The sequence below is a fragment of the Tetrao urogallus genome (assembly GCF_951394365.1).
Source record: "Tetrao urogallus genome assembly, contig: scaffold_313, whole genome shotgun sequence".
In the NCBI taxonomy this organism is placed as follows: domain Eukaryota; kingdom Metazoa; phylum Chordata; class Aves; order Galliformes; family Phasianidae; genus Tetrao; species Tetrao urogallus.
Window position 1 is genome coordinate 1 of NW_027638800.1, and position 11,715 is coordinate 11,715.

General features: G+C 65.0%; 1 protein-coding gene across 1 annotated transcript; it reads right to left on the bottom strand.

The window, feature by feature from the left end:
* Positions 1-139: 139 nt before the first annotated feature.
* On the bottom strand, positions 140-7,094 carry LOC306957741 (tensin-2-like; the record flags this gene model as incomplete). The annotated part of the gene is made up of 8 exons (XM_079551210.1): positions 140-190; positions 1,954-2,107; positions 3,405-3,454; positions 5,034-5,072; positions 5,145-5,183; positions 5,686-5,723; positions 6,060-6,168; positions 7,032-7,094. Coding segments are annotated over 8 exons (543 nt in total), but the record flags the coding sequence as incomplete, so codon positions are not given.
* Between the last annotated feature and the right edge of the window lie 4,621 nt (positions 7,095-11,715).

Sequence of the window (11,715 nt, forward strand, 5' to 3'; positions counted from 1 at the left end):
ACGGCGTGAACCGCGGCCCCGACCCCCCCTCAGACCCCAACCCCCCCCCCGGGACCCCGCTGGAACCCCGCGCTTCGCCCCCCCCGAGGGACCCCGCTCCCCCCGGGACCCCCAGCCCCCCCCTCCCCCCGGTGCTGACCGCGGGGTGCAGACGGACGAGGTCGTGGCGCTTCTCCGAGAGGTTGAAGAGCTGCGGTGGAGGAGATGCTGGCACTCAGCCCCCCTCGTGCTGCCCCCTCCCCAAGGACCCCCCCTTCCCCCCCCTTTTGTCCCTATGTAACCCCGCGTCCCGTCCCCACTCCTGTCCCCAAGGACCCCCCGTCCCCATCGCACCCCCACGTCTCCCATCTCCGTCCCGTCCCCCCAAAGACCCCCACATCCAGGCTCCACAGATGCTCCGTTTTCTGTCCCCGCTGCATCCCGGTGCCGACCCCACAGCCCGTCCCCACCTCCCTGTGTCCCCATCTCCCCCTGTCCCCACTTCCCCCTGTCCTCATATCCCTATGTCCCCATCTCCCCCACCTCCCCGTCCCTTGTCCCCCTGTCCCCATCTCCCCGTGTCGCCACCTCCCCATGTCCCCCATCTCCCTCTGTCCCCCATCTCCCCCCCCTCCCTGTGTCCCCATCTCCCCCTGTCCCCACTTCCCCCTGTCCTCATATCCCTATGTCCCCATCTCCCCACCTCCCCGTCCCTTGTCCCCCTGTCCCCATCTCCCTGTGTTGCCACCTCCCCATGTCCCCAATCTCCCCCTGTCCCCGTCTCCCCACCTCCCTGTGTCCCCATGTCCCCCTGTCCCCAATATCCCCACGTCCCTGTGTCCCCCTGTCCCCATCTCCCCGTCCCCCCTTCCCCCTGTCCCCATATCCCTATGTCCCCATCTCCCCACCTCCTCATGTCCCCAATCTCCCCCTGTCCCCATCTCTCCCTGTCCCCCTGTCCCCAATCCCCCTACCTCCCCCTGTCCCCGTGTCCCCATCTGCCCCCGTCCCCAATCTCCCCACGTCCCCCAGCCCCCGATCTTCCCCTGTCCCCGTCCCCCATCTCCCCGTGTCCTCCTGCCCCCATCTCACTGTGTCCCCATCTCCCCCTGTCCCCATCTCCCCATCTCCCCGTCCCCCCTTCCCCCTGTCCCCATATCCCTATGTCCCCATCTCCCCATCTCCTCATGTCCCCAATCTCCCCCTGTCCCCATCTCTCCCTGTCCCCCTGTCCCCATGTCCCCAATCTCCCTCCCTGTCCCCATCCCCCCACATCCCCCTGTCCCCCATCTCCCCCTGTCCCCCATCTCTCCCCCTGTCCCCAATCTCCCCACGTCCCCCTGTCCCCGTGTCCCCTGTCCCCATCTCTCCCCCTGTCCCCAATCCCCCTACCTCCCCCTGTCCCCGTGTCCCCATCTGCCCCCGTCCCCGTGTCCCCATCTGCCCCCGTCCCCAATCTCCCCACGTCCCCCCGCCCCCGATCTCCCCGTCCCCCTGTCCCCCATCTCCCCGTGTCCTCCTGCCCCCATCTCACTGTGTCCCCATCTCCCCCTGTCCCCATTTCCCCTGTCCCCATCTCCCCACCTCCCTGTGTCCCCATGTCCCCCATCTCCCCACGTCCCTGTGTCCCCCTGTCCCCATATCCCTATGTCCCCATCTCCCCACCTCCTCATGTCCCCAATCTCCCCCTGTCCCCATCTCTCCCTGTCCCCCTGTCCCCATGTCCCCAATCTCCCTCCCTGTCCCCATCCCCCCACATCCCCCTGTCCCCAATCTCCCTCCCTGTCCCCATCTCTCCCCCTGTCCCCAATCCCCCTACCTCCCCCTGTCCCCGTGTCCCCATCTGCCCCCGTCCCCAATCTCCCCACATCCCCCCGCCCCCGATCTCCCCCTGTCCCCCATCTCCCCGTGTCCTCCTGTCCCCACGTCCCCCCGTCCCCATCTCTCCCCGTGTCCCCGTGTCCCCCATCTCACCGTGTACCCGTCGCGGTGCCTGGCGCGCAGCAGCGCCGCCACATCTCGGAGGTGGGCACCGAAGAGCCGCTCGTCCCCCCCCCCCGGGAAGCGCACGGCGATGATTCGCTCCGTCACGTAGCTCAGCTCCGCGGGGGGGGCCGGGGGGGGCGGCCTGGGGGGGGGGGGGGCGGCGGGGTCACGGGGTCGTGGGGGGACAAGGAGGGTCGTGGGGAGGTCGTGGGGGGATGCAGGGGGTCATCGGGGGATGCGTGGGGTCATGGGGGGATTTGTGGGGTCAAGGGGGGATGGGTGGGGTTGTGGGGGGATATGGGGGTCACTGGGGTATTTGTGGGGTCATGGGGGTATTTGTGGGGTCATGGGGGGATTTGTGGGGTCATGGCGGGATGCAGGGGGTCATTGGGGTATGCGTGGGGTCATGGGGGGATGGGTGGGATGGTGGGGGGATATCTGGGGCCGCGGGGGGGATTGTGGGGTCATGGGGGGATGTGTGGGGTTGTGGAGGGATGTGTGGGGTCATGGGGGTATTTGTGGGGTCAAGGGGGGATTTGTGGGGTCAAGGGGGGATGCAGGGGGTCATCGGGGGATGCAGGGGGTCATGGGGGGATGCAGGGGGTCACTGGGGTATGTGTGGGGTCATGGGGGGATGGATGGGATGGTGAGGGGATATCTGGGGTCGCGGGGGGGATTGTGGGGTCAAGGGGGGATGCAGGGGGTCATTGGGGTATGTGTGGGGTCATGGGGGGATTTGTGGGGTCAAGGGGGGATGCAGGGGGTCATCGGGGGATGCGTGGGGTCATGGGGGGATTTGTGAGGTCATGGCAGGATGCAGGCGGTCACTGGGGTATGTGTGGGGTCATGGGGGGATGGATGGGATGGTGGGGGGATATCTGGGGTCGCGGGGGGGATTGTGGGGTCATGGGGGGATGTGTGGGGTTGTGGAGGGATGTGTGGGGTCATGGGGGTATTTGTGGGGTCAAGGGGGGATTTGTGGGGTCAAGGGGGGATGCAGGGGGTCATTGGGGTATGTGTGGGGTCGTGGGGGGATGTGTGGGATCATGGGGGTATTTGAGGGGTCATGGCGAGATGCAGGGGGTCATTGGGGTATGCATGGGGTCACGGGGGGATGCACGGGGTTGTGGGGGGATGAATGGGATCATGGGGGTGTATCTGGGGTCAAGGGGGCATTTGTGGGGTTGTGGGGGGATGTGTGGGGTCATGGGGGGGGTCGTGGGGTCACGGGGGTAAAGGTGGGGTCATGGGGGGATGTGTGGGGTCATGGAGAGTATATGTGGGGTCACGGGGTCACGAGGTTGTGGGATTGAGAGGTTATGGGGTTACGGGGATGTGGAGTCCAGCTGCAGGCTGGGGGGCAGGGGGGGGGGACCCAGGGATGGGGCTGAAGGGACAGCGAGAGGGACGGCGCCCGCAGAGCCCCCCAACCCCGGCACCTGGGCAGGGAGCGATGCTGCCGGGGGGCACTGGGGGGCAGGGCGCCGTCCTGGGGGGCACAGAGCGCTGAGTCCGGCCCCGACCCCAACCCCAACTCCATCCCGATCCCAATCCCAACCCCAATCCCGCCCTGATCCCCATTCCCACCCCAATTTCACCTCCACCCCAATCCCAACTCCAACTCCATCCCAATCCCAACCCCAATCCCACCCTGATCCCAACACCAACTCCAGCCCAACCCAACCCCAACTCCATCCTGATCCCAATCCCAACCCCAATCCCGCCCTGATCCCAATTCCCACCCCCATTCCACCTCCACCCCAATCCCAACTCCACCTCCATCCCAATCCCAACCCCAATCCCACCCTGATCCCAATCCCAACCCAACTCCAACTCCATCCTCATCCTAACCTCAATCCCACCCCAACCTCAACCCCACACCAACTCCACCCCAATCCCAACCCCAACTCCATTCCAACCCAACCCCAACCCCAACCCAACCCCAACTCCATCGCGATCCCAAACCCAACCCCGATCCCCAAACCCAATCCCACCCCCAACCCCACCTCCACCCCAATCCCAACCCCACCTCCACCCCAACTCCAACTCCATCCCAATTATAACCTCAATCCCACTCCAATCCCAACCCCAACCCCACCCCGATCCCAACACCAACTCCAGCCCAACCCAACCCCAACTCCATCCCAATCCCAACCCAACTCCAACTCCATCCTCATCCTAACCTCAATCCCACCCCAACCTCAACCCCACACCAACTCCACCTCCACCCCAATCCCAACCCAAACTCCATTCTAACCCAACCCCAACCCCAACCCAATCCTAACTCCATCCCGATCCCAATCCCAACCCCAACTCCATTCCAACCCAACCCCAATCCCACCCTGATCCCAATCTCACCTCCACCCCAATCCCAACCCCACCTCCATCCCAACTCCATCCCAACCCAACTCCACTTCCATCCCAATCCCAACCCCAACCCCACCCCAACCCCAACCCCTCCCCGATCCCAACCCCAACTCAATCCCAACCCAACTCCAATTCCATCCCGATCCTAACCTCAATCCCACCCCGGTCCCAGCCCCACCTCCACCTCCACCCCAGTCCCAACCCCAACTCCATCCCAATCCCAACCTTAACCCCAATCCCACCCTCAACCCCACCTCCACCTCCATCCCAATTCCAACTCCATCCCAATTATAACCTCAATCCCACTCCAACCCCAACCCCAACCCCATCCCAACTCCAACTCCATCCCAATCCCAACCCCAATCCCACCCTGATCCCAACCCCAACACCATCTCCACCCCAATCCCAACCCCACCTCCATCCCAACCCCAATCCCACCCCGATCCCAACCCCAACTCCATCCCAATCCCAGCCCTAACCCCACCCCGATCCCAATCCCAAACCCAATCTCACCCTGATCCCAACCCCACCCCCAGCCCAATCCCAACCCCACCCCAACTCCAACTCCATCCCGATCCTAATCTCAATCCCACCCCGATCCCAACCCCAATCCCACCCCAACTCCAATTCCATCCTGATCCCAACCCCAATCCCACCCCAACCCCAGCCCCACTTGCCCCCCCCCCCCCCCCCCCCCTCACCAGCCTCTCGCCGTGCCTCGCTGGCGCCGTGTTCCTCCGCTGTGGGGCACACAGAGCTCAGGGCTGCTGTGGGTGCTGTGGGGCAGGGCTGGGTGCCAGCCCCAAACTTACCAGCTCAGGAGGAGGCGGAGGATGGCACGGGGCCGTCACCTGTGGGGCAGAGCAGCAGAGAGAAAACCTGGCCCCATAGCAGGACCTCAGCCTCATAAGTGGGACCCCAGCCCCACAAATGTTCCCCCTGCGTCTCCCACCCCGACCCCCCTGGGGGGCACAGAGCCATGGGGCACTGCTGCCCCTCCTGCCCCTCTTTCTCCTCCTCCTCCTCCTCCCCCCTGCCCACGTCCGTCCGTCCGTCTGTCTGTCTGCTGTTTGTCCAGCTGCAGCCCCTGGCCCACAGCCAAGCACTGGGGGGGGGGGGTGAAGGGGGGGGGATGGACGGACAGAGGGACGTCATGGGGACGTGGGGACGTGGATGGAGACGTGGATGGAGACGTGGGGATGTGGATGGAGACGTGGGCCCGGCCCCCCCAACCACGTCCCCATGACTCCGGGGATCAGAAGGGGACGGTGTTGGGGCGGCCCATCAAATGTCACCCCTTGGGCAACCACGTGTCCCCCCCCCCCCAAATTCACCCTCTCCCCCAGCCCTTACCTTGGCTTCACAGCGCTTGTGGGAGACGATCTTGCAGACTGTGGGGACACAGCGGGGACATCGGGGTGTCACCTCTGCTGCCCCCAGAGCCCGCGGCTGGAGGGCGGCAGCGAGGGGGGAGGATGTGGGGACGTGGGGGGGGTGGGACAGCGGGATACGGGGACGTGGGGGTGTAGGGGTGTGGGGACACCGGGGTTTGGGGACAGGGGGACGTCGGGGACCTACAGACGTGGGAACGTGGGGATGGAAACAGGGCGAGGACCTGGGTGACACGGAGACACCGGGGCTGCAGGGACGCGGGGACGTCGTGGAGGCGGGGGGGGGGACACGGGGACGGAGGGACAGCGGGGACACGGGGCCGGGCGCTGCGTCACCTCGGCAGAGGAGCCCCTGGGCGCCCACGCTGTCCCGACAGACGGCGCAGCATCGCGACCTCTTCCGGAACGATTTCTCCTGGAAGGTGTGGGGCGGCGCCGGGGGGGGCTGCGAGGGGGGGGGGGGCAGCATGGGAACGCGGGGACGCGATGGGGATGCGGCGCTCGGGGATGGCCGTCCCGTCCCGTCCCGTCCCGTCCCCGTGTCTCCGACCCACGACCCCCCCGCGCCGCATCCCGCTGCAGGAAGCGGTTCGGACACAGCCCAGGAAATGGCCGTGGGGGGGGGGAAAAGGGGGGGGGCTACAGGCGTGGGAAACGGGAGGCACGGGATGGGGGGGGGGGGGGGAAAGGGGGGCAGTTCTCCCTGTGCCGCTGTGGGGCTGCAGCAAATGGGATGGCAGCAATAGGGGTGAGAGACCCCAACCCAAATGTTGACCCCCCCCCCCGCCCCACGCGTGTCCCCGCCCCCTGAGGAGCCCCGACCCGAGGAGTGACCCAACCCCCCCTTCACCCACAGCTCCAATCTGCGGTTCTGCCCCCCACTCCCCATTCCTGACCCCTCACCCCACAGATCTGCCCCACCACGGCCCACCCGTCGCCACCCCACACCCCAGCCGTGCCCCCACCCCCCCCAACACAGCGCTCTCCCCCGACACGCGTCCCCAACCCCCGTGGAATTTCCCCCCCCCCCCCCCGCTCCCCAAACACTCGTGTCCCCATCGTGTCCCCACCCCGCGTGTGACGCACGCGTTCGTCCCATCCGCACGACCCCGCACGGCCCCCCCCCCTCCACCACCCCGCTCCGCCACCCGCACCTCCGACGTGGGACCCCCTTACGCCCCCCCCCCACGTAACGACCCCTTGCCCCCCCCCCCCCACGCTCGCCCCACCAACGCCGTCCCGCCTGGGGCTCCCCCCCCCCGTTCCCACGCTCCCTTCCCCGTTCCCCCCCCCCTCGTCGCCCCGTACCGGCTGAGCTTCCCTCCGCCCCAGGACCCTCAGGAGCCCCCCCACGGCCCCGCGTGGGTTCATGGCGGTGCCACGCACGGCGCTCGGAGGCGATTTGTCCCGAGGGGGGGGGGGGGAAATGAGGGGGGGGGGACAACGCGATCCACCCGCCGCCGCTGCCGTTTCCCGTCCGAAGCGCCCCCCCGGGCGGGGGAGGAAACGGGAGGGAGGGATCGGTCCCACCCGAGGCCCCTCCCCCTTCACCGCCCCCCGGCCCGACTTGGGGCCGTTTAACCCCTTCGGGGTGGGAGCCGGGGGGGGGGGGAAGGGGTTTCCCCACGGGGTCCGGAGCGACGCCCCAATGGGGCGGTGGGACATCAGAGGCGGGCCGCCCCGTAACCCCCAGCTCAGCTCCCCCTTGCAGCCCCCCCCGGCTCCCCATCAATCACGAACCCGCAGCCGCTGCTCGGGGCGCTCCGGCCATCGGAGCTGCGTTTCCTCGTCCTGGGGCGGCGAAGCCGTCCGTGAAAATTCGGTAACGGCAACGCGAGCAGCGGAGGGGAACCTCGCACCCCGATAAACGCGCGTGGCTCCCGGCTGAAAGCGAACTTTCCTTCATCTCTTCCTGCGGGGAGCCGCAAGCGACGGCTCTCTTACGGCTCTCCTACGGCTCTCCTACGGCTCTCCTACGGCTCTCTTACGGCTCTCCTACGGCTCGAGCTCCGCAGTGCTGGCAGCGCGCTGCAAGCCTTCAGGCACCGATAATTAACTGCTAATCACCGCCGCCCGGCCGGTTTCCAACCCGCCGCTTCTTCGGGCGGGGCGTCGCGCAGCCCGTTTGTCTCCGCTTTGCCTTTTCTCCGTCGCCGATCCCCGGTTCCAGGAGCCGCACGAAGCACCGAAGCTGCGGCCTCAGCGCTGCTTTGGGTTTGGGGCCGATGCCGCAGCCCATAAAGGGCGTCCGACGTCGCGGCCATAAAGGCTTCACCCCCTGCGGGCACCAAATCCCGAATTGTTTTCACGACGGTCTTTAAGCGCAAAGCGAGCGGAAAACAACCCGGAACGGCTGGGATCCGTCGGAGCGACGGATGGCAGGGAAACGGGCTGGGAGGCTGCGGGTGAACGGGGGTCAGCGGCGGCTCCGTGCCCGGCTGCAGCCCGGTAACGAGCGGCCCCAGGGCTCTGCGTTGGGCTCGGTGTTCCGTAACGCCTTCATTGGGAGTGCGGGGGGGCACTGGGAGCACTGGGGGCATTGAAAGGCACTGAGAAGGTGCTGGGAGTACTGGGGGGCACTGGGGGGCACTGAAGGAGACTGAGAAGGTATTGGAGCACTAGGAGGGCACTGGGGGGCACTGAAGGGCACTGGAAGGCACTGGGAGGGCGCTGGAAGCAATGAGGGGCATTGAAGGGCACTGGGAGCACTGGGGGGCACTGGGGGGTATTGAAGAGCACTGGGAACTGGGGGCACTGAAGGAGACTGAGAAGGCATTGGGGCACTGGGAGGATATTGGGGGCACTGAAGAGCACTGGGAGCACTGGGGGCTTGAAAGGCACTGAGAAGGTGCTGGGAGTACTGGGGGGGGCACTGGGGGGCACTGAAGGAGACTGAGAAGGTATTGGGGCACTAGGAGGGCACTGGGGGGCACTGGGAGGATATTGGGGGCACTGAAGAGCACTGGGGGGCACTGGGAGCACTGGGGGCTTGAAAGGCACTGAGAAGGTGCTGGGAGTACTGGGGGGCACTGGGGGGTATTGAAGAGCACTGGGGGGCACTGAAGGAGACTGAGAAGGCATTGGGGCACTAGGAGGGCACTGGGAGCACTGGGAGGATATTGGGGGCACTGAAGAGCACTGGGAGCACTGGGAAGGCGTTGAAGAGATCGAGTGGCGTCCCCCAGGGCTCTGCATTGGGCCCGGTGCTCCGTAACGCCTTCATCAGCGCCAGCAATGGGGGAAGCGAGCGCAGCCTCAGCAGGTTTGCTGATGACACCCAGCTGAGCGGCTGGAAGGAAGGGATGCCGTTCAGAGGGACCTCGAGAGGCTGGGAAGGTGGGCAGGGTGAAGCTGATGAGGTTCAGCACGGCCAAGGGCAGCGTTTGGCACTTGGGCCGGAGGAATGGCAGGCATCCATAGAGACTGGAAGGAGATCCTTGAGAGCAGCCCTGCACAGAAGGACCTGGGGGTCCCGAGGGATGAGAAGCTGAACGTGAGCCAGCAGTGTGTGACTGCAGCTCGGAAAGCAAATGGGATCCTGGGCTCCATCAGCACAGGGGTGGCAGCAGGGACAGGGAGGCGATCGTCCCCCTCTGCTCTGCTCTTGTGAGAGTTTGGGGTGATGGGGGCACAAAGGGGACAGTGCCAGAACTGAGTGATGGGGACACAGAGCCACAGACTGGGGGAATGGGGAAACAGAGAGAGTTTGGGGTCACAGGGACACAGATGTGGGGACACGGAGGGGACATGGAGGTTGGGGGGGTGGGGACACAGTGCCACAGGAGGACGCTGTCAGAGCTTGGGGTCATAGGGACACAGAGGGGACACCGAGAGAGTTTGGGAGATGGGGACACAGATGTGGGGACACACAAAGAGATTGGGGGGATGGGGACACGGCGCCACGGGGAAAGGAGGGGACACCCTTGGGGTGATGGGGGGAGATTGGGGTCACAGGGGACACTGAGAAGGTTTGGGGTGAGGGGGAGACAGAGCCGCAGACTGGGGAGATGGGGACACAGATGTGGGGACACAGACAGAGATTGGGGTGAGAAGGACAGAGCGTCATGAGAAATGAAGGGGACACAGAGGGGACACCGACAGAAAGGCAGGGAGCTGATGGAAAGGGTCCAGAGGAGCTGGAGATGAGCAGGGGCTGCAGCACCGCCCTGCAAAGCCAGGCTGAGGGAGCTGGGCTCGTTCAGCATGGAGAAGAGAAGCTGGGGGTGAGCTGAGTGCAGCCTGAAGGAGCCTGCAGCCAGGAGGGGAGTCGACTTTCTTTATGTATCCTGAAGGAGCCCCTGGGGGCTGCGGTCCCAGCTGTGGGACTGGATGGGGCTCAGCTCCACCACCCCCCCCCCCCGGCCTCATTTATGGCCCTGAGGGCAGCAGCTTCCCTACAGGTCGCCTCCGTTGGAGCCTCGGGAAGCTGTGAGCGGCTCCTTGGATTCCTTTATTTCAGGGCTGTTTTTGCTCGTCTCGAGGATCCTGAGCTGCTTTGGAGAAGCCGTGGCTGCTGTGTGGTTCTTACGACGCCTTTCAATTCTTCCCTAAAGGCTGGCGGCGATGGGATGCTGACAGACAAGGACCAAGGGGAGGCGCTCAGCACCTCTGAGCATCTCAGCTCGCAAACAGAGCCGCACCAGGAGGGTCGCCAAGCAGAGACCCTTCCCCAGCCCTGGGGTCGAGGAGGTGGTTGGGCCCCTCAGTGCAAGAAAGACATGGAGGCCCTGGAACGCGTTCAAAGGAGGGCAACAGAGCTGTGAGGGGTCTGGAGCACAGGGCTGATGAGGAGAGGCTGAAGGAGCTGGGAATGTTCAGCCTGGAGAAGAGGAGCTCAGGGGAGACCTCACTGCTCTCTATGACTGCATGAAGGGAGGCTGCAGGGAGCTGGGGGTCGGCCTCTGCTCTCGTGTCATCAGTGATAGGAGCAGAGGGAACGGCTTCAAGCTGCGGCAGGGGAGATTCAGGCTGGACATGAGGAAGTGTTACTGTTCAGAAAGGGTGGTCAGGCACTGCAATGGATGCCCAGGGAGGTGGTGGAGTCACCGAGCCTGGGGGTGTTCAAGGAGAGGCTGGATGTTGTGTTGAGGGACGTGGTTCAGTGGGAGCTGTTGGGAATGGGGGAACGGTTGGACCGGATGAGCTTGGAGGTCTTTTCCAACCTTGGTGATTCGATGATTCGATGATTCCATGATTCTGGTGCCGCCAGGCTCCGCTCCTTCTGCCCGCACAGCTGCGCCCCGGAGCCGAGCGGATCCTGAACGGCTGCCGAGCGTCGGATCGGGCCGGGACTCGGCGATTCCCTCCCGCTGCGCTTCTGCGAGCCGCTGATGGAGGCGCTGACGGCCGTTTCTTCCTTTCGCTGCCGCCCCGTTTCTGGAATCGCAGCTCCGGGAGCTCCGAGCCGATGCTGCGATTCGGCGTCGCCGCGATTTTGCTTGGACGTTTCTTCTTTCGGAGATTCCTTCGGGGTTTTGCATTGCCTGCGGATTCGTTAGGGGCCGAAACGGCACCTTTTATCGCGTAACAAGAACCAAAAATAAAAACAGGGAGGAAAAAACAACAACAAAAAAAGTAGTTATAAACAAACTCATCGATTTGATCCGTGATTCTGTGCTGTCGTGAAACGCGTTAAAACAGAAGCGAGGCAGAGGCTGGGAGGGCATCGCGCAGCCCCGCGCTTCCGGCTGTTTCTGCTTTATTTCGCCCCTTTGTATTTTGGTTTTTACCCCCTTTGTTTCGTTGTCCTTCTTTGCTCGGCAGCCAACTTGCGAGCATTTAAAAACAGCGCGACGGACGCTGGCAGGAAGCGAAGCACGCCAGCACCGATCCAGCTATTCTTATTTCTCAGAAATATCCATCAGCGCTTCGCACAGCGCTCCTTGCAGAAGTTTCCCTTCTGTTTTCTTCCTCATTCCTCTCCTCTTTTTCCCTCCTCCTCCCAATTTCGGCTCCCCCCCCCGCAACGAGCAGCGCTGCTCCGCCTCGAGCC